Consider the following 21936-nt stretch of genomic DNA (forward strand, 5'->3'; position numbering starts at 1 on the left):
TCTTTTTTTCTTTTTAAACATTGTGCTATGGTGTGTTTCAAAACCATAAAAATGTATGCTGACTACCTGTGGACAAATAGTTTAATGGTTTTAGATGTGCTTTGGGGAGTTGGCTGGGTGCGATGGCTTGTTTGTGAAATGAGGTTAGAGCTCTGTATCGCAGTGGGCACGTGCAACACAGGGAGAAAGAGAGAGAGGGTGGGAGAGAGACAGACAGAGAGAGGAGCGCGCGCGCACACACACACACACACACACACACACACACACACACACACATGCCTGTGGCAAGAGGGAGAGAGAGAGTGGGAGAGAGAGTAATTGAGAGAGAGGGATAGTGAAAGCAAGTGAGAGAGAGAGAGAGAGGGAGGGTGGGAGGGAGGGAGAGACAAAGTGGGGGAGGGCACATATGCCACAGTGACAGAAATACTCACACGTGAGGCACAGAAACACAGAAAACAGCACGCACATACAGCCAGAGAGAGGGAAACAGAGAGAGGGAGAGAGGGACACAGAGAGCTCACATGAAGGAGAGATGGGTATGCATTCTCCCACAGAGGGGGAGAAAAACATAGACAGAGAGGGGGAGGGGGAGAAGGAGCAAGAAAGCAAGAAAAATGATGATGGAAGGACAAAAAAGAATGAAAGAAAGAAAGAAAGAAGAATATTCCAGCTGGTGCATTGCTTGTTGCTGTCTCCCCGTGACTAGTTGCAACACCAGCGTGTGAGCTCGCACATGACTAGATGAGGAGTATGTAGCTGCACTACAGGATACAGTCTGATGGGTTCTCCCACCATTCTCCTGAGCAGACTGACCATTCAAATGCATGTTTGGGAAAATATAAGATCAGACCAGTGCCACCGACACATTTTATTCAAGAATATTTAATAGCATCTGTTAAAACTGGTTCACAACATAAAATAAACACATTCGGCCTAACAATGAATAGCCTGGACTATCAGGAAGACATCCCTGTGTGTACTGTAGGTTAATCTGGGCTGCCCCATGGAATATGCTACAGTATCTGACCCCTACAAGGGTCAAATCCAGTCCATCTCCCAGAGAATTAATGCAATAACAAAATGCAGGTCAGTTCTCCATATTTATTCATTAGACATTCACATTACACATTAGAAAAGCATCCAAGGACTGTGTTTTGTTTTGTTTTAATTTCCACATCAAACGAGCACATTGTATTGGATGTCTGTGCTAAACTTTAACTACTTACATTGTTTTAGCATCTTGCTTTACATAAATACAACTCATAATTACAGTATATTAATAATAGAAAAGCATTGAAAAAAGACAAAACATGATAAATATAGATAATTTCCTAAATTTATTCATTAAAGATCTTGTAATGAATATGCATGCAGACAGATTGTACATCAAGATATCCGAGATTACACTACAAAACAAAATAATGAATAATGATGTCAAGATACGCAACAGATCCGGAGCACAGATAACGGAATATCATGGTTCCCCACATAAAGGATCCAACGGAACCCAAAGTAACATGAGCACAGAGCTCCCCAACCGACATGGCGGCCCAGGGATCAATGATGGAGCTTAAAATAGAGTCAGGATTTAGTCTGGAATGAGCACATGGAGCAAGTTCTTTTTCAGTGTCTTCATCATTGCTCCCTGACCAAAAAAAGAGAGGAACATTTGTTATACTACAAACTCTACGACATCTTCAACTACATCTCAGCATACAGTATGTAGAAATCAAAACATGTCAACAAAAAACTTCATCTTTTAGTATCTGCTCTTGAGAACATACAGTAACTCTAGTATTTCCTTTCTCTTTCAGAAAGAAGGTTTTTAAAAAGAAAAAGAAAAAAGAGCCTCGTGGGTGAGTCATCACGTCTCAGAGAGGAGCAATTCTAAATTCAGATTACAGTAATCACAGAAAAATATAACAACTTGGTCCACACACATACTGTACACAAATCTGCCACCTTTTCAGAATGATTCTGACTCAGAAGAATGCTGCCTAGCCTCCATCTAGCCTTGATTAGTGTTCAACTTCTCACTAAAGGAGACGAGTCCACACAGTTGTTCTCTTCAGCGGAGAAGTTACCCACTGCTCTACTGGGGCTTGAATATGAATACTGCTGAATACTGTTTTATTCTTTAGTCTGTTTGGCTTAGCCTGAGTGTCAGGAAGTCGATTCGGAATCGGGATGCAGAGGCAGCTAGCATGCCTCTCTCCTCAGCTGATCATTGTGCATCACACATCACCATTCAAACGTCTCATCTGACAGGAGCAATCTGCACACTGCAATGCAAACACCTCTTCTGAGATTACTGTAGACAATCCATTATTCACCATCAAAAACAAGCCTGCAGATGCCATCCACGGAGCCTAACCTCTCCGAGTGCATTGGCTAATCTAGTCTCCCCAGTGTGTACACCTTGTTCACGAGCAGGTAATTGAATCCTGTTTCGCTCTCCTACTCCACGGCGGCTTCAGCTCTGTGTGTTTACAAACATGAGGGTGGAGGAGAGGAGGAGTGGAGGAGGAGTGGGGCACAATCTGCTCTCGAGGAATATTTTGATAGGATTATTGGTATGGCCCGCGTGATTGGCCGGCTGACTCAGAGCTGTGACAAGATTACCAGTCATTGGTAATCCACTCAGTATCGGCAGTATGGCCGCATAGTTTCCTCTTTTATCAGGTAATCTAGCGCAATGTATTTGACATACAGTATGCACCAGTCAGAGGTCCTGCTCTGATGCTGTAACTATTGATGAGAGGCATTGAAAGGGGTTTCTATTAGACATGAGTTGTTCTGTCAGTTCTTGTTAGGAGTAAGCTTAGCCTGCTTCAGCTTTGGAGAAAAGAGGGGTTTTTTTTCACAGATTGGTTCCTTGGGGTGTCATCTACAGTATGAAGGGCAATTTCCCATTATTTGCAGGTGTGTCATTTTTAATGGAGTTTTATTAAAACTGTTTTACTATTGCTGATAACATTAATTTCTCTCAGAGCATCGGCTAGTGCAGCTAATTTAATCAAGTGTGTTTGTGTGTGTGTGTGTGTGTGTGTGCGTGTGTGTGCGTGTGTGTGTGTGTGTGTGTGTGTGTATGTGTGTGTGTGTGTGTGTGTGTGTGTGTGTGTATGTACAGTATGTATGTGAGCGAGAGTGAGAGAGAGAGAGAGAGAGAGAGAGAGAGAGAGTGTGTGTGTGTGTGTGTGTGTGTGTGTGTCTGCCTTGACACTCCATTTTTTCCTCATATCGAATCAGTACAGTCCAGTTCTGGTGTTCGGTTGTGTGTGTGTCTATGTGTGTGTGTGTGTGTGTGTGTGTGTGTGTGTGTGTGTGTGTGTGTGTGTCTACGTGTGTGTGTATCTACTGTGTGTGTGTGTGTGTCTAGGTGTGTGTGTTGGCCCTGAGGCCCTGCAGCTCCTCCTCCAGGCTGCTGATGCGCTCCATGAGGGAGGAGCGGTCTAGGGTGTGTGTGTGTGTGTGTGTGTGTGTGTGTGTGTCTAGGTGTGTGTGTTGGCCCTGAGGCCCTGCAGCTCCTCCTCCAGGCTGCTGATGCGCTCCATGAGGGAGGAGCAGTCGAGGGTGTGTGTGTATGTGTGTGTGTATGTGTGTGTGTGTGTGTGTGTGTGTGTGTGTGTGTGTGTGTGTGTCTAGGTGTGTGTGTGTGTGTGTGTGTGTGTGTGTGTGTATGTCTACTGTGTGTGTCTAGGTGTGTGTGTTGGCCCTGAGGCCCTGCAGCTCCTCCTCCAGGCTGCTGATGCGCTCCATGAGGGAGGAGCGGTCGAGAGTGGCGCGCTGCTCGGCCAGTCGCTGGGCCTCGCTGATCTTGCGCTCGTACCAGCGCTCCAGCTGCGTGGACACCGTCTCGAAGAAGCGCTGCGTCACCTCCACCGCGTGCAGGTTGTCCCGCTCCTGGATGAAGGACATCTCCGCCGGACGCTCCATTCCGCCGACGCCGCCGACGCCAACGGCAACACCGCCGCCGTACAGCTCGAGCGACCGCACGCCTCTGGCGCCCAGCACGCTCCCGACGCCGCCGCCGCCGTACGAGTGTCGGTGGGACAAGGTGGCGGCGCTCGCGATGCCGTCGCGGACCGGGTGCGGCCTGGGGGGGAGACGGTGGCGCTGCCAGCCCGGCGGGAGAGCGTCGTCCGGGTCGCTCTCGCCCCCCCCCGGCGGGCGGCTGCAGGGCGAGAGGCTGTCGCTGGGCGTGCTCAGGTAGAACTCGTCCACGCCGACGCCGACGTGCCGGTCAGCTCGGGGCTCCGAGGAGTCGGTCTCCTGCAGGTCCGCCGGCAGCCACCGGGGGTCGCCAGAGATGGGCCGTGGCCGAGAGAAGAGCTGGTGCCGGACCATGGGCAGATGCAGGGTGGGGACGGCGTAGTCCAGCTCAGGAGGGTGCTGCTGATCCTCTACTCAGGATGGGGGGGTTGGGGGGGTTGGGGGGGGGGGGGGGGTATATGAATATCACAATATAACAGTTAACCTTTAAAGGTGGGGGGTTTTGAACATTCTAACATAAGATTCCATGCCGCAACAATTCAAGGTTCTAAATGTTCAATTCAGAGCCCTAGAGAGAGAGATACTGTATCTATATGGCCCTGGTTCAATTCAATAAACCCAGATACTCTTTAGAACATTTATTTTCCAACATTCCCGTCACACCACTGTGACGGTCACGGTACACCTTAAACAATTAAAGCATTATACACTGTTGTTGCACTGAAAGTTTTCTGAAATATCATTAAAGAAGTGTTGATTCTTGTAAGACAGAAAGGTTTTAGGGGTTTTAGTGTGTGTTGAGCACTAGGCATCGGGCTCACCTGAGGAGCTGTCCACTTTCACCTCGAAGTACTTCCTGCCAAACACGTCGTCGAAGTCGGCTCCTGGGCCGGCGGCGTAGGGTGCCAACCCTGGGCTGGGCAGCACGTTGACGTAGGTGGCCAGGGAGCTGGTGCTCTCCTCCGACACCACCGACAGAAGCGGCAGGCACTCGGGGTCCGTCTCCAGCAGCGATTGGTCCACGGAGGGCGAGGGGAGGAGCTTGAAGTACTGCGGGTCGCCGGGCAGACGCACGTCCATGTCCTGGATCTTGGACATGCACCAGTTCTTCAGCTCACTGGCCTTCCTGGCCTGCTTACCACACAGACCACTGCAAGGTTACTCCACATGACCACTGCAAGGTTAGTTCCTATGACCACTGCATGGCTAGTTCACATGACCACTGCATGGTTAGTTCACATGGCCACTGCATGGTTAGTTCCTATGACCACTGCATGGCTAGTTCACATGACCACTGCATGGTTAGTTCACATGACCACTGCATGGCTAGTTCACATGGCCACTGCATGGTTAGTTCACATGACCACTGCATGGTTAGTTCACATGGCCACTGCATGGTTAGTTCCTATGACCACTGCATGGCTAGTTCACATGACCACTGCATGGTTAGTTCACATGGCCACTGCATGGTTAGTTCACATGACCACTGCATGGTTAGTTCCTATGACCACTGCATGGTTAGTTCCTATGACCACTGTATGGTTAGTTCACATGACCACTACATGGTTAGTTCCTATGACCATCGCAAGGTTAGTTACTGTAACATGACCACTACATGGTTAGTTCCTATGACCATCGCAAGGTTACTTCATTTGACCACTGGTAAGTTCATACAGTATGTGGTAAGTTCATATGACACACACACACACACAGAAATGTGCACATCACATGAGCCAGTTTCAGATTTAAACACACACAATAGACCAATATCTACACCTGCCAGGAGGCAATTCAATAAGTCTATATACAGGATGCTGCTTCAACTTTAACTTTAGCGAATTATTACTGGCAGAAATGTAAGATTTAAGAATTAGCATAAACGAAAACCCATTAGGATGCTTAGTTTTGATTGAGCAGATTATGTGTACAGTATAAAGGATTTCATGTGTTATGATTTGATTTCCTGTCTCAAAATGTGTGTGTGTGTGTGTGTGTGTGTGTGTGTGTGTGTGTGTGTGATGAGTGTGGTCTGGTCATACCTGTCTGCGCTCCTCGTTCAGTCTCTCTATGGTGGACCGTTGGTTGATGCGGTACAAACATTCCATCCCCTCCACAGACACACGCTCTTGTGCTATCTTCTGAAGCACTTTGATCTGACCCCCAAGGAATATATGTATATAGGGAACACACACGCACACACACACACACACACACACACACACACACGCACACACACACGCACACACACACACGCACACACAGATCTTTAGAGTCTTATCTGTCTTTGTTAAAGCTTTCTCTTTGATCCGCACCCAGGAGGAATGTTAAACAAAGTTTCTTGATTAAGAAAACGGGGCACCATTAATTATATCCCCTTCAACCCAGATAACCATTGATTCTGGAGGATCCCTAGGAGGTCTAGCCTGATCTGACACAGTCGGCTAGACCTCCTCTCTAGTCTTATGCTATTGGCAAACTCTCAGAAATGCTTTTATTTGATATAAGCGTTGTTATAAAAAAAACGGACGGACAAAGTTAGTTGAAATGTCTCTTCCTGTCTGCCTTTTATGTTATGTCTATACATGCAGTACAGCATTCTATAGGATATTTCTCGCTAGCCACTACTATGTGCACCACAACACGTTTATGAGGCAAGTGAAATGTGCCAGAGACTTGTAACATGACTGAAATCTGAGACTCATCACATGTTGAAGTGGCGAATGACAGCTGTTTGACAAGTGGTGGGTGTTCACTGTAAATGATGAGTGATGGATTACATTCACACTAAAACGTTTGGGCCGATGGTTCGGTGAGTTTTGCTAATGTGAAGTGTGATGAGTGACAGGTGTTGGAGTGATGAGTGACAGGTATTTGAGTGGCGAGTGATTTGTGTTTAGGTGACCAGTGACAGGGATTTGAATGATGAGTGACAGGTGTTTGAGTGATGAGTTTGAGTGATGAGTGACAGGTGTCTGAGTGATGAGTGACGTGTGTTTAGATGATGAGTGACAGGTGTTTGGGTGAGGAGTGATGCACACCTGGTGTTTGCTCTGTCGGTCCATGCGGCCCAACTTGCTGTTCATCTCCTCGTGGATGCTGTAGATCTGAGAGCGGATCTCCATCTTGGTGGCCTTCAGCTGGTTCTCCAGCTTCTTGATCAGAGGCTTGCAGTGGCAGTCTGTGGCCGGGGCCTGAGGAGAGCAATGGTAAATGGTAAATGGTAGATGGTAAATGGACTGCATTTATGTGTCTTTACATATCATGCCTCACATTCACCCATTCACACAACGATGGCGGTGGCTGCCATGCAAGGCGCCAACCTGCTCATCGGGAGCACTGGGCTTAGGTGTTTCGGTGTCTTGCTCAAGGACACTTTGACAAGGTCAGGAGGAGTTGGGCTCGAGCAATAACAACATTACCCTCCATAGAGATGCTGCACTAAAGACCCACTTAGAGAATACTGTGTTGATACAGCCTACTCATAAGTCATATACATCACCCAGAATTATTGGAGATCGTGAGAGTTTGTTTCAATAATCCTTATCCTATTACATTATCCTAAATCTTAAATAAATCTAAATGTTATTCAAGATTCAAGATTCAAAAGATTCAAAAAGCTTTATTGTTCAACATGTTGCCATGTCAGAATGTTTTCTTTGATTGAAGGCGATGTCCTTATTATGTGTGCGTGACGTTTGTGTAAGATGTATGTTTTGTGTGTGTATAGCCTTGGGTGTGAGGGATTTTGTGTATAGTGACTTTTTGGCCAGAGGCACTCTATCTTCTGCCTGATGGTAGAAGCACAAAACATCGGTGGAGGGGGTGGGAGAGATCCTGGAGAATGGAATTGGATTTCCTCTCCACTGCCTGAATGTACAGATCTGACAGCTGTTTTTGTGGGATGCTGATTATCTTACCGCCTGCTTGAGTATGCTAGCCAGCTTTCCCTGGCATCTGTTTGTTAGGAAGCAGCACCAGGATGTGATGTTGAAGGAGATTGTCTACTATACTGTAGATAAAATGTCCTTTCTGACATCAAAATCCTTTGAGGTTCCTTAAGAGACACATGCTTTGTTGTGCTTTTTTTATAAACACTGTCTACATACTTCAAGTACTCAACCTGTTCCACTACTTGCCCCTCCAGTTTTACAGGAGTGGAGAGTGGATGTGGGGTTTCATGTGCCATCCATAGCAGTGTACTGCCCTACAAAGCAAGAAGGCAGTAACTGCGTTTTTGGTCTATTTTTTTAAATTATAATTTTCATGACATTTAAATTGTTTTATTAAGATTGATATTTAGTTCCTTAGTGTTAGTTATGTTCTATTCCAATGAGCTGTTCTTGAACCACAGTGCTATTGTGTTGACATACTGCATGATAGTGGACAGGGTGTGCTTATCTGTCTAGTTGGCCACCAAGGCCACGTCGTCTGCATATTAAAAAGGTTCAGGTGATCTCATTCGTATTAATAGGGGAAAAGAATGGGTCTTCATCCGGAGCACCAGAGTTGAGTTTACTTGTAGGTGCTGGAGGCGATGCAGAAGTGTGTTGATGTTTACTGTACTAAATTATTAAGATCTTGGTAGATTAGAATCATACCACTCAGCAGCATGCGATGCAATATTTATACGTCTTTTTTTATTTATAGGCTTTTATGCCTGTTCTTACACTTCTTTTACATAACCTTAATTCTATTAGTAGCGTCTCTGTTGTTGGCCTTTGATGTGCAATATGTTGCTCTGTGCTTTAGGCTACGGGGTTAATGTAATGATGATAATGTATTTATATATGTATTGTACTGTATGCTTTTTTAAACATTTGCATTCTGTACACGGAGCTCAGAATCCGCCAGAATTGCAGTTTTTTTAAATAAATAAATAAATGAATAAAACAAGCCGTATTTTTCCTTTCTGTTTTATTATATGTGCCTTGCTGTAATGTTTTTGTTTGCCAAATGTACAAAACTCAATAAATACATGTTTTAAAAAAAAAAAAAAAAAAAAGTGATGATCGAGTGACAGGTGTTTAGGTGACCACTGACAGGTATTTGAGTGATGAGTGACAGGTGTTCTGACCTGTTTGATTTTGCCGTCCTTGTCGCGGTAGAGCGTGTACAGCTGGTAGGCTTTGCCGTCGGGGAAGGTGGCGTCGTCCTCGTCCGGTGGGCTGGCACTGCGCGCTCGTCTCCCGTGACCCCCCCTCCTCGCGTGGGGGTCAGCCTGGAACACCACCAGCAGGGGAGGGACGAAAAGTAAGTTAAGCATTTATTTATTTATTTATTTGTTTGCTTATTTATGGGACGGTAACACGAAAAGACGCTTTTTTTAAACTACAAATTGCTCTGCCGCTATAGTTTGGAGTTTAACACGGTTTTAAACTGGAGCTGGAGTTGGGATTTAAAACCGTGTTAAACTCCAAACTAGCGACAGAGCAATTGTAATTTGAACTGTACCCATTGATCACGCCTCTTGTGCACTATATAAAGCGCAGACTCCCCAGACTAATGTTTAATCTTAAAATAATGAGCTTCGTCTGGTGATTACCAAGCTATACAAAGTAAGCATTGATTGTCCATTCATCAGCCAAGCACTCCTTTAAAGGCAAAAGACGTGTCTTTGCGTCCTCGTACCCTGTCTTTGAGCCTGCGTAGCTTCCTCCTGTTTCGAGGGCTGGACATAGCTTTGCTGACCATCTCGATGCGTTTGTTGAGGGCCTGGTCACTGCTGTGAGAGTCCTCAGCCTCAGCCACGGATGTGATCTCCTGCAAGAACCCCAGCACACAGGTAATTCACACACACACACACACACACACACACACACACACACATTTTCTGTAGTCGTGACCGAGATCATTGTTATGCTCTACCATGCTACCGTGCCACGGTTGGACAGGTATAACTGCATGTCAAGTCAAAAGTTCAGGCCTTAGAAGTTTTTTTTTTTAGATATACATTATTCATTTGTTATTAGAGCATCTGTATGCATTAATAAATGAGTCCAGTTTTTCTAGCGCTGAGGTCAAACTACAATGTGGTAGAGAATCTTAATCACGGGATCTGGAGTCTTGTGAAGGTTCAATGGGGTTAGAAACCATGGGCTGAAAAATAGAGTGCTGGATCCCGGCACTTGAACATGTCCACAGGCGTGTGTGTGTGTGTGTGTGTGTGTGTGTGTGTGTGTGCGTGCGTGCGTGCGTGCGTGCGTGCGTGCGTGCGTGCGTGCGTGCGTGCGTGCGTGCGTGAGTCAGTGTTTGTGTGAATGTGTGTGTGTGTGTGTGTGTGTGTGTATATTTGTGCAATTATTTTGTGAAACAGTGTGTGTTTGAGTGCTTGTTTCTGCTCCAGACTTTACCTTGCCTGCAGGGACCTCATCCCTGGGGACGGACTGAGCTCTCCGGGCAGTCTTCAGCTGGTCTCTCCTCTTCCTCACCGTCCTCGCCCGAGCAAAGCGATGACCCTGACAGGCAGACAGAAGACACAGGCAAGCGGACAGACAGACAGACTAGATTTCAGAGTCATTCACCTCACCAGTTCAGTATGGAAAGAGTGCAATGAAACAGTGTACACATACCACGTGACAGCACACAAGTCCGTGTATGAACGGCAGCGTAATGAAATGATATGCTGCCCTCTCCTCTTGCTGTGTGGTGGTGAGTGACCTTGTGGTGAATGACCTTGTGATGAGTGACCTTGTGGTGGTGAATGACCTTGTGCTGATGACCTGATGGTGAATGACGGTGAGTCGGCGTGGCGTAGCGGGGCAGGTAGCGTGTGGTCTGACAGCGGTGCTGCTCACCTGGTCGGCTTTGGACAGGAGCACGGCCACCTCTCTGTGGTTCTGGTCCCGGGCTTTATCCACAGCCGTCTGGCCCGCCTGAGGAGGAGTCGGGGTACACTAGAGTCTGAAATCAGGCCTCGAATTCCGTTATTAAGGCCCGGCGCCCACCAGACACGTACGCGAGGCGACGCGACAAGAAAAAAAATGAGAACTCCATTGTTTTTAACGGAGCAAAGCCCACTAGAAACGTCTGCCGCGCGGCAGCTGCACAGGGATAAAAAAACTCTTCTAAAATCCTGCGCGTCAAGCCCACACCGCTGAACACCGTGTCTTTACAGCAAGTGATGATGCAAAAATGGGATAATAAATCTCTTTCCAGGTCCAACGGCTTTCAGACTCACTTGTTTTTCACCATTTTTTCTGCTATTCTGAGTAACCTTTAAGAAAATCGTCATCTTTTACTACTGACTTGTACTGATGGAGGTCATGATGACTATGTTTACAAGTTGCAAAAACCATCTGGCTGTGCTAGTAAACGTCTTTCCACAAAAAAAGCTGTTGGGCTTGTGACGTCGAACTTAAGAACAGAATGATCAAAAGCAAAACATCTGGGAAATATGGATATTCATTTGTTAGCTTGTTTGTTCAATCAATCAATCTATCAATCAATCAATCAATCAATCAATGAGTCAATCAATCATTTCATAGCATTCATAGCAAACTCTTTTTAAAACTGAATCTGTGAAAAAACATATGAATCATCTCATCATTGTCCTTCAAAAATCCAAAGTTCCATCCCTGCCATCCTTGACCCCTATGTTAAATACCACGCATGTAATCAGACTGCCATCTGAACCTGGACAAACAAATCTCATTTAAGACCAGTTTTTAGCAATTAAGAACCATTTCTGAACTTAAGTTTGTTCAATGAATATTGTAACTCTCTCTACTTTAGTCTCCCACTGCCAACTGACATCAGAAATGCCCCTTCAATCACAGTACAAAACCAGGCTCAAAACACACCGCTTTACATTGGCTTTCCCTGTGTTTTAATTGTCTTACCCTGTTATGTCTGTAATTAAGTGTTTATCTCTTGATGTCACCTTAGCTTAAATCACTGATCTGTAAGTGTAACTATTTGATTTGGTTTTATTATAATGTGGGAAATGCACTATGTACAGCACTTTGGTCTGTGCCAGCTGTGCTTAAATGTGCTCTAAAAATAAACTTTACTTACTTACTTTCTCATTTTCATCTTGTCATTTAAAACGCTTAACATAATATATACCTTTACTAAACATTTCGAAATGGATTAACTTTTCTCATGTTAATGTTAATGTGCTTGTATAATAGGCCTAATTAAGCTAATTCTCACTCACATTGTTTCTGATGCCGCTGTCAGCTCCCGACTCCAGTAGCAGATTTACTGTCTTCTTGTGGTTCAGAGCAGCAGCAACGTGCAGGGCAGTATCTCCTACCTGAAAACAACATCTCCGCATTACACTGACCTCCATCATTAACCTCATTACAGATTTTCTCGATCACTTTAGTACTCTGACATCACATTGTCAAAACAGTTATTAATACACAAGTCTAAATAGAATCACTTTGGAAAAATTACATGTTTTGCTTGCAATAGACTGTAAGACTATCAAAACAATTAAAACACGCAACAAAAGGCATTTTTGCCTTCAAACAACACAACTTGCAGTCAAATCACTGTTTGCTATATGTATTAAATCTTCCTACAGACCTACAGTAAGCACCTAGACAAGACACACTTCATTGAGCTATACGACTTCAATTTTTTTCAATTTTCAATTTCATTTCACTTATAGAGCGCCAAAACATTACACGTTTCATGGCACTTTACAGACTGTTAAACATTCAGAGATTCAGAGAGGGCCCATGAGTAACAGGGCAAGGAAAAACTCCCTAAAATTGAAGAAACGTCGGACAGATCCACGACTCAAGGGCCCAACCCATCTGCCTACATGTTCAGTTACAGTATAGTAAGGTCAGTTTTAGGTACAGGTCAATTTTAGTCTCAAGAACTTGTCTTGTTTTCACTGAAATAGAACAACAGTAAACACCTTTGGTACTGTTTCCTTCACCAAATAGGCAGCGCAATACTCTAAATGTGCCGCATCCATATTTGCGAATAGCAACACAGAGCAGACATGGTATTGCTTATGGACAATGAATGATAGCTGATTGAAGAATTGTGCAAAGGAAGTTCACACAAGTGTATCAGAGATTCAGACTTATGCAAGGAATTTTCTTCTGTGCAAAGAAGGTTTCTTTAAGCAGGTCAAAGCAATAAAAAAACCCCTGTAATATACACAAATCTCACTTCATATAACATGTCATGAGGAACACATCTAATAGCCTATGTAAATGCTAACTGGGTGCACAGGTCAGTGAATAACCAATTAATTTACTGGAGATTGAAACACGTTTTCCCCGAGGTGTTGCGTTGGATAGAGTGTTGACACTGGCACAGCATAGGGTGAGTGCTATGGCAACCAACCCACCTCATTCTTCTCCGCCACAGAGCAAAGAGCGCCGAGCAGAATTTTGATCATGGCCAGCTGATTGTAGCGAGAGGCGGTGTGCAAACACGTGTCTCCTACCTGATAAAGAGGCAGAAGAAAAGAGTGAGGGGAAGGGAAGTATTAAATATGGCAGCACCATTTGATAGTGAGAGGCAGAGAGAGAAAGGAGATAGAAAGAAAGACAGAAAGAGAGAGTGTGTGATAGAGAGAAAAACAAAGAGAGAAAGGGAGATAGATCGAAGGACAGAAAGAGAAGGAGAGATAGCAGGAGAATGTGAACGAGAAACAGAGAGAAGAACAAAGCAAGATAGTGAGATAGAAAGAAAGCCAGAAGGAGAGAGAGAGTGTGTGATAGGGAGAGAAAAACAAAGAGAGAGGGAGATAGAAAGAAGGACAGAAAGAAATGGACAGATAGCAAGATAATGTGAGAGAGAAAGAGAAGAGCAAAGAAAGAAAGGGAAATAGAAAGAAAGACAGACACAGCATTAGTAAAAGAGACAGACAGACAGCGGAACAACAGTCATGTCTGATTACAGCAACTGAATTGTACGTTCCTACATTAAAAGTCTGTATGTTTTGCGGAGTTGTTCTCAATGTAAACATGAGCATGACTTAAATACTGTGGCATTAAACTCTCTCTTCTGTGTGCTTGACAAACGACTCTTTCAATGCAGCCGTGCACAAATCCGGTGGATTAGGCCTGGATTAAACAGCGAGCGAGCCACTGGGCGCTGTGTGTAAATAGTGTGTGGTCAGATTAACACAGTTGGACAAACATGGTTCTTGCTGTCGGGCTGGGACCCTCCGAGCAGGAGAAGACGAGCACTCTGGCAGTGGCCATTCTGACTGGCCAGATGCAACGCTGTGTTTCCTGCCTGGACAAGGAGAGAGAGGGAGGAAGAGAGAGAGGGAGTGAGTGAGAGAGAGCGAGTGAGGAAGAGAGGAAGAGACAATCAAAGAGATAGAGGGGAGAGAGAGAGAGAGGAAGACAGTGGGAGAGGGAGAGTGAGGAGAGAGAGGAAGAGAGGAGAGAGAGAGAGGGGGGAAGACAGTGGGAGAGGGAGAGAGAGGAGAGAGAGGAGAGAGAGAGAGAGGGGAAGACAGTGGGAGAGGGAGAGAGAGGAGAGAGAAGGGTGTTAGAGTTTTGAGAGGTTGCAATACACTATTGACTTGGTCTACACGGGATACATTTGGTTCACATTGATTGAGTTTGCATTGGACTGCATTGAATAGGATTAGCAAGCACTCAGGTCTATGGAGAGGGCGGGAGGTTACTGGGGCAACTCTAGGAGTAATCGCTGACCTCTAAAGGAGTGCTGGATCAAGTTGTGTTCAATGTTCATACAAAGTAATGCATTGCATTGTTACACTCTTTAAAGAAATGTGTTGAAAACAACACAACTTGCGCTGTTACAGTAACACATCTCTGTGTCCAGATAGGGACAACACAGTCTGTGTTGTTTCCAACACATTGCTTTTGTTATTTGTTACACAACATGTGTTGAAAATAACACAACTTGAATAGTTTTTAGCTGTTTATAACACGTTTGTTTTAAGAGTGTAGATCAGTGGTTGCCCCTGAAGTTATCAGTCATATATGAATAAATCAGTAAATATGTTTCACTGTATGTTCCTCTGGTCTGGTTCTTTTTGGTTTGGATTGGACAGCACTGGATAGGTCTGGTGTTGTATGGAGAGGTTTGGTGTGTGTACCTTATTCTTGGTGAGGACGTCAGCGCCGGCTTTTACCAGGAGTTTGACACACTGACTGAAGCCGTGCCAGGACACCTCATGCAAAGCTGTGTTTCCGTCCTGCCAAAGAGGAGATGATGTCAAGTCAAGTGACACAGTTCTTAAGACCACGACTCACCAAGACACAAATCCGTCACAATGCAAGTGCTTCATAAATCAAGCCGGTGATGTTGGCAGGGAACATAACCAATTCTGTATACACAGTAATGGCACTCCAATCATCAGACACTACATGGACAAACACACACACACACACACACACACACACACGTGCACACACACACATTCTAATGCATGTGCTCTTGCAGACTCGCTCCATATTCCAGGACACTTTATCTAATTTGCAATGGCTCGTGAGCCGATATCAATATGCATCAGCATGGAACTTCCAGGAGACTTTGGATGTCTGAGAAATCTACAAACAGGATCTCAGAGACCAGGTCAGTACTGTACGTCTCCTCTGGACACTTGTTTTCCTGTTTCACGCTTCCTGCTCTTTATATGTGAGAGCTGCTTTTTGCTGTTGATTTTTCGTTTAGGAGTTAAGAGACATGAGACAACGTCTCAGGAAATCGATGACGGTCAAGATGTTCCGTACACCACACCACATCGTGTACGTGCAGTGCATGCTGTGTTGTGAAATGGAGGTAAGATTCTCTCTCCGTGGAGGAGACACTTGCTTTGTCCTGCAGGTCCAGAGCGCAGCCACCTTTGATGAGAGCTGCGACGCCGTCACGGCTGCCCACCATCGCCGCTTTGTGGAGCGCTGTCTGATGGGACTGTTGTGGGGAAGAGGACAGGGAGCGGGGGACAGAAGAGATATGAGAGAGAGAGGGGGGAGCGAGGGAGAGAAGAGATAGAGAGAGAGAGAGAGAGAGGGAGGAAGAGACATCAGGGAGAGAGGGAGGGAAAGAGGGAGAGAAAGGGTGAGTGATTGAGTGGGGATTTGAGAGAGAGAGAGACAGAGAGAGGGGAAAGAGACATCAGAGAGAGAGAGAGGGAGAGAGAGAGAGGGAGGGAGGGAGCGAGAGAGTGGAGATATGAGAGAGAGAGAGAGAGGCAGAGGAAGAGACAGAGAGAGGGGAGGGGAGAGGGGGTGAGAGAGGGAGGGATGAAGCAAGAGAGTGGAGATATGAGAGAGAGAGAGAAAGAGAGACAGCGAGGGGGAAGGGACAGAGAGAGAGGGGGAATAAGAGAGAGGGAGAAAAAGAGTATGTGAGGGAGAGAGGAAAGAGAGAGAGAGAAATGGATGAATGACAAATAGACAGACAGACAGAATGAAACACAGAGAAAGAGAGAAGGGGAAGGGAAGAGAGGAAGAAGAAGGGAAGAGAGGGAGATATTGAAGAAAGGGGAAATGCAAAGAGACACAGACAGCACACTGCAGCCCTTACTCCAGTCATCCACAACACGAGTAAAACAAACAAAGATGTGGGACACTGGACTGAGTGAGATGGGACGGGTGACATCTTACTCTTTTCAAATTCCACTTCTCTCCACCAAGAGGCACTCAAAGAGCAGGATGTGCATCCTCACATCACTAATCACAAGTCACTGAAGTAGAGGCTAATGATCGAACTGTTCGATTTTTACAATTAAAAAAATGAAATGGGTTTCACACACAATTTCATATTTCAATTTAGTATTCAATATTGTAATATAATGATCCTTTGAAGTGCTTACTGTAAGTAGATCCAAACTAACCATCATCACTTGTATGTGAATATATTGTTCCTAAGAGTCGTTTAAGCATACAAACTAACCATCATCACTCTCATATATCAATATAATATTCTAAGATGTGTTTAAGAAGATCCAAATATCACTTACTGTATATATCAATATAATGTCCCTAAGAGATGTTTAAATAGATCCCAATTAACCATAATTTCTTATATATCATTATCAACATAGTATTCCCAATGGGTGCTGAAGTAGATGCAGACTGACCATCATCCCCTGTGGTGAGAGGAACGAGCATGTTCCACAGCCAGGTACAGAGCGGCTCACAGACACGGGGTGAAGACGCAGAACAAGGAAGTGATGCTCTCACTTCTAGAAAAGAGGGAAATAAACACACTCCATCAGAAGAGAGAAGAGAGAAGAGAGAAGAGAAAAGAGAGCAGAGAAGAGAGAGGAGAACAGAAAAGAGAGAAGAAAAAAGCAAGAATAGAGAAAAAAGAGAGAAGAGAGAAGAGCATGCTTGTTGGTCTTGCAGTGATTGATGTCAGATGGAAGGATGACATGAATGCATAATACTGCCACTGTGCATTCAGGTTCCAATCACAAGCATCTGTTTAGTGAGATAATGAAGAGGGAGTCGTTTATGAAGTTAAATCATGTCACGCATACTTTCATAATTTGTTTTGAATACACCTATTATTCCCGAATGCCAAAATAACCTATTATCCCAAACGACCAAAATAACACATAACAACAAACAGCATTCTCCCTAGTGTGTGTGTGTGTGTGTGTGTGTGTGTGTGTGTGTGTGTGTGTGTTTCCATCATCACAGATGTCCAGACTGCATTCCCCCTCAGAGGAATGTCTAACAGCACACCATAAGCCCAAGATCAGCACTGACACAAGGGATGTCTGGAGGGCTGTCTATTAAAGCACACAAGCACATATGATGCACAATGTGCACACACACACACACACACACACTCTCTCTCTTTCTCTCTCTCACACACACACACACACACACACACACACACTCTCTCTCTCTCGCTCTCTCTCTCTCACACACACACACACACACACACACACACAGACAAACATGCACAAACACGCACAAGCATACACACTCAGCATACCAAATCTGAATCAATACATTTGTTGAGTTTCTTGGATACCTGAGACCTGCTAAACCATGTTAAACATTAAATACAGACGAATGAAGAAGACAATCACAGTCAATCATACAGAGAAAAAGATCGGTAAAGGGAAAGAGATAAACACTAATCTGCCAACTGAGAGAAATATTTCAGCATCATTAAAAGTAGGCCTATGCTATATTCAATTACACTTTTTGAGATTCAATCACGCTTCATCATTTAAGTGACTGACAAGCACACACGCCATATACACATGATCAAAAACATCTCAAAGTATAAAGTATATTATATCTCGAAGCAAATAAACTAAACTACATAAATCTTTAAAAAGAAACTTCAAACAATAATCAAAAATGCTGTTCAAACAAGACAATGATTGCCACTTTCAACAAAGAACCAAATACTCAAATCCCATCTCAATCTTGATTAACGTTCTTTACTTACACTTCTACTGTACTTACACCTAATACACATGAGACCTTGAGCACAGTGTCTCCCCCATCACAGCACTGTGCCTGTAGGAACTCCAGTGTGTGTGTGTGTGTGTGTGTGTGTGTGTGTGTGTGTGGGTCCATGCCCTGACATCTGTCAACCCTGCTAGGACGTCCGTGCTGACGGCACGCACCCCCCGAGGCTCCTCCAGCACCCTGAGCCCACCGCAGCGAGCCTCCTCGCCTCACCTCCTCGCCTCGCCTCCTCGCCTCACCTCCTCGCTTCACCTCCGGCTGTTTCTGTCTCTGCTCAAGACCCACGGAGCTCAGGAAGAGTGGTGCTCGGGACGGCTCCACAACACGCTGCAACATTCATGAGCCGCAGGATGTTTTATGGATGGTGACATTCAGAAACCTCGGCTGTGATACTGCAGCTGCCACACTGTTGTCTGAGGTGAACGGTTTGGCTTTTACTTCACCGGGGTAATATTTGTACTAGACAAGGAGGAAGGAGCCACACAAGAGACAACTTTTCTACGTTTTTTTTACTATCCTGCAATTGAAACGTTCTACAGGTGACACCTGCCACCAGGTGACTTTACAATTGAAATGGTGAAAGACAGGTTGGCCTCGTTAAGGAGCCAGGCTAAAACTCAGTGGTGAGCCTATGTGTCACACACTGACTCAGGCTTCTATGATTTGAAATGCGATTGCTTCAGATCAGAAGGAAACTAAAGAGGAGAAAAAAAAGAGCTTTCTTTGACATGGTGATGCAATTTGATAGAAAATGTCTCCTCTTAATGCAGTGCCCCGAGGCAACTTCACAGCTAACATTTATGGAACAATGCTGAAAAATCAGCGATGAGCCGAGGCAAGTCGCACACCGAGCTACGCGCACAAAAAACACAAGTTTTGAAAAATTAATGCCAACTCATACATGCATCACAAATCACACACACACACACATACACACACACACACACACACACATACGCACACGTACGCGCATGCACACACACACATACACACACACTCACACACAATCACACACACACACACTCTCACACACACACACACACACACACACACACACACACACACACACACACACACACACACACACACACACACACACACACACACACACACACACACACACACACAGTGGTGAGAGTCGACCCGCGCTCCAACACAGATACAGATACAAAAACTAAAACTCTAAGTTTGAAAATCCGGTGCCAAGTCTATGTACTACACAGATGCATAATACATAAAACACAGTACTGTAGTGAGACTCTCAGACCACATTAAATCCACACAGACACTCGCTGTGCGATGATTGACAAACCAGCACTATATACTGTATACTATGCATCACACATATACACTGTGCATTGAGATTCAGGAGCGAATGAGCCTATAGCTGTTAGCTCAGGAGAGGCTTGCGCCCGCCTCTGCAGCACAGATGTTGGTCTGCCTCGCCTCCAGATGTGGACGGCAACAGATGGAGATCTGTGAGGTCTGTGCCGCAGCATTAGCTACTGGGTCCCACGCCCCAACAGGAGGTGCATGCAGTATGAAATTAAACATTCAGGCTTTTAGTGAGACAGCTGTGCGCAAGCGAAGGATTATTCAGCGTAGGCGCTTTTACATGTTAAAATATACAGTTCCGTAGTCAAAACAACAACAAATAAAATAGCTTTCAGACAATTTAATGATGAAAATGGCATTTAGTGGGGGCTCATAGACAAGTAGACATGCCTGTCAAATTACTAGAAGGGAAATTGAGAATTAATTTGTGGTTCCTGGCACCGAAATATATCAACAAGCTACTGTCAACCAAGTCCACCAGAAAAGACAGAAACAGAAGTATATCCATAAATATGAAGCCATTAGTTTCGTCTTTTGACAACAAAAACTTAATTGAACTTTTAATGATGTTGGAACCTTTTTTTCCCCTTCATTAAAAAAGGTCAGGTGAAGTTATTAAAAAGAACCTTGAAATATGAAGTACGTTGATGGAAAAATCGAAAGTCAATCATTAAACCGCTAATGCATACTTTTCTCTCTGACCTCCAGCAGAGTCCCATCATATTTTCTCTGTATCTACTTCAGTCACTTTCAAAGACAAAATAAATAAATAAATAAGACGAAGAAGAAGAAGAAGAAGATGATGAAGAATAGGTGATGGTGCCTCGGTCCGAGCCATTCTTTTCACTTACCTTGATGATGATGCCCGTGGCCTGCTCATTGGCATTCGACGCGCGCCCGTTTGCCCAGCGTAAGGCTCCTCTCTCTCATGAGCCATCCATCCACATCAACATCCACCACCACTGACCTCGTACTGGGCATGTGTGCCCGAGGTAAAGTAGTAATCTCCAACAATCTCCAGCACAAAGATGCCACTGATGACCTAGAGCATGTGTGTCTGTGTGCGTGTGTGTGTGTGTGCATGCGTGTGTGTGTGTGTGTGTGTGACACAGAGAGAGAGTGAGAGAGAGCGACAGACAGACAGAGGGGGAGGGAGGAGGAGGGAGATGAGATAGAGAGAGAGAGAGAGAGGAGGGGAGGAAGTGCAGGATAGAAGAAGGACAAAAAAAAAGATTTTAAAAAGATTTTATTTTATCAGGGTCGCAAGGACACACAGGAGGTCAGGACCGCACCGGGAAATCATTTCAGATGTAGTGCCATTGAGTAAATTAATGTCTTTCACTCTCCTTACCTCATTCCTGTGGCTATAATTCATTTCATTACTGAGGTTCACACAGTTACTGATTGGAAAAAAAGAACACACAGCTCTTAGTTAAATGTACTGTAATCGTGTATTATGGCTTCCTCTGGAATGACCTTGGTTTAAAACAGCTTCCACTAATTTACTTCAAACATTCCATCCACTGCTATGATTTCCTATGAATTAATAATCAACTGTGGGGAGAATAGCATTGCTCCTCAAGGAGCTTCGTGATAGCAAAGTTTCCAGCTGAGAGCTTGAGTTTGAGAAAGAAAAAAAAAAGACTAAGACTGCACTTCAGAATCTGCATGAAAATACTGATCAGTGTTGGAGAACTGTGCAAACCCAAACACGGCCACCGATGTTTGCCGTTAAACAATAACAGCGCCCTGTATCTGCGCTAGGCATTTTAGGGAGGTCGTGTCAGGGCGCAAAAGCAGAATTAAGCTTTATTTAAAAGCTTCAGTAAAGCCCCGAATGAAAAAATCAAGCTAAGAACACTGAACTTGAGGCAGCGAAGGGATTTTGCTCTTGTCATCTGTGCTAGAGAAAGGAAGCCGAGCACTGCTAAACCCATTCATGTGCAGAGGCAAAGAGAGGGACCCGACAGGTGGGGGCTTACAAGAAAACCAACTAACCCCTGTGGCAGAAAAGACCCTGGACTGTGGCACTGGAAACCTCAATCTCCCAGCCCACATTAAAGTGGAGCAAACAAGTTTGCAGCCTAACAGATTGCTGAGTGAGAGCCACAAAGCCTTTATGATACTCCCTGAGGATTACGCTGGGATGTTAAGGAGAGATTCTAATCTCTTGACTTCACTGATCCTAAAAATCTCCAAGATCTTAAACGAATTACACTTT

At 44.8% G+C, this 21936-nt stretch overlaps 1 protein-coding gene across 1 annotated transcript; it reads right to left on the reverse strand.

Moving 5' to 3' along the window:
• Positions 1-3592: 3592 nt before the first annotated feature.
• On the reverse strand, positions 3593-20910 carry ankrd6a (ankyrin repeat domain 6a). Its single transcript, XM_062522173.1, has 15 exons — positions 20567-20910; positions 17027-17131; positions 15757-15855; positions 15038-15136; positions 14101-14199; positions 13304-13402; positions 12149-12247; positions 10563-10865; positions 10344-10448; positions 9622-9753; positions 9068-9211; positions 7032-7184; positions 6033-6146; positions 4815-5124; positions 3593-4403 (listed from the first exon to the last, which is right to left on the reverse strand). Exons 2-15 carry the CDS (start codon positions 17030-17032, stop codon positions 3697-3699), a joined length of 2469 nt encoding a protein of 822 aa, XP_062378157.1. The 5' UTR covers positions 17033-17131; positions 20567-20910; the 3' UTR covers positions 3593-3696.
• Between the last annotated feature and the right edge of the window lie 1026 nt (positions 20911-21936).

This window comes from Sardina pilchardus, chromosome 20 (genome assembly GCF_963854185.1).
Source record: "Sardina pilchardus chromosome 20, fSarPil1.1, whole genome shotgun sequence".
Taxonomy (NCBI): domain Eukaryota; kingdom Metazoa; phylum Chordata; class Actinopteri; order Clupeiformes; family Clupeidae; genus Sardina; species Sardina pilchardus.

Excerpts from the sequence above, each read along its gene's own strand:
- ankrd6a (XM_062522173.1), bottom strand. Across the intron at positions 10,866-12,148 it reads ACAGCGGCATCAGAAACAAT|GCGGGCCAGACGGCTGTGGA; the intron begins GTGAGTGAGAAT and ends ACTCCTCCTCAG. Across the intron at positions 5,125-6,032 it reads TGAACGAGGAGCGCAGACAG|GCCAGGAAGGCCAGTGAGCT; the intron begins GTATGACCAGAC and ends TGTGGTAAGCAG.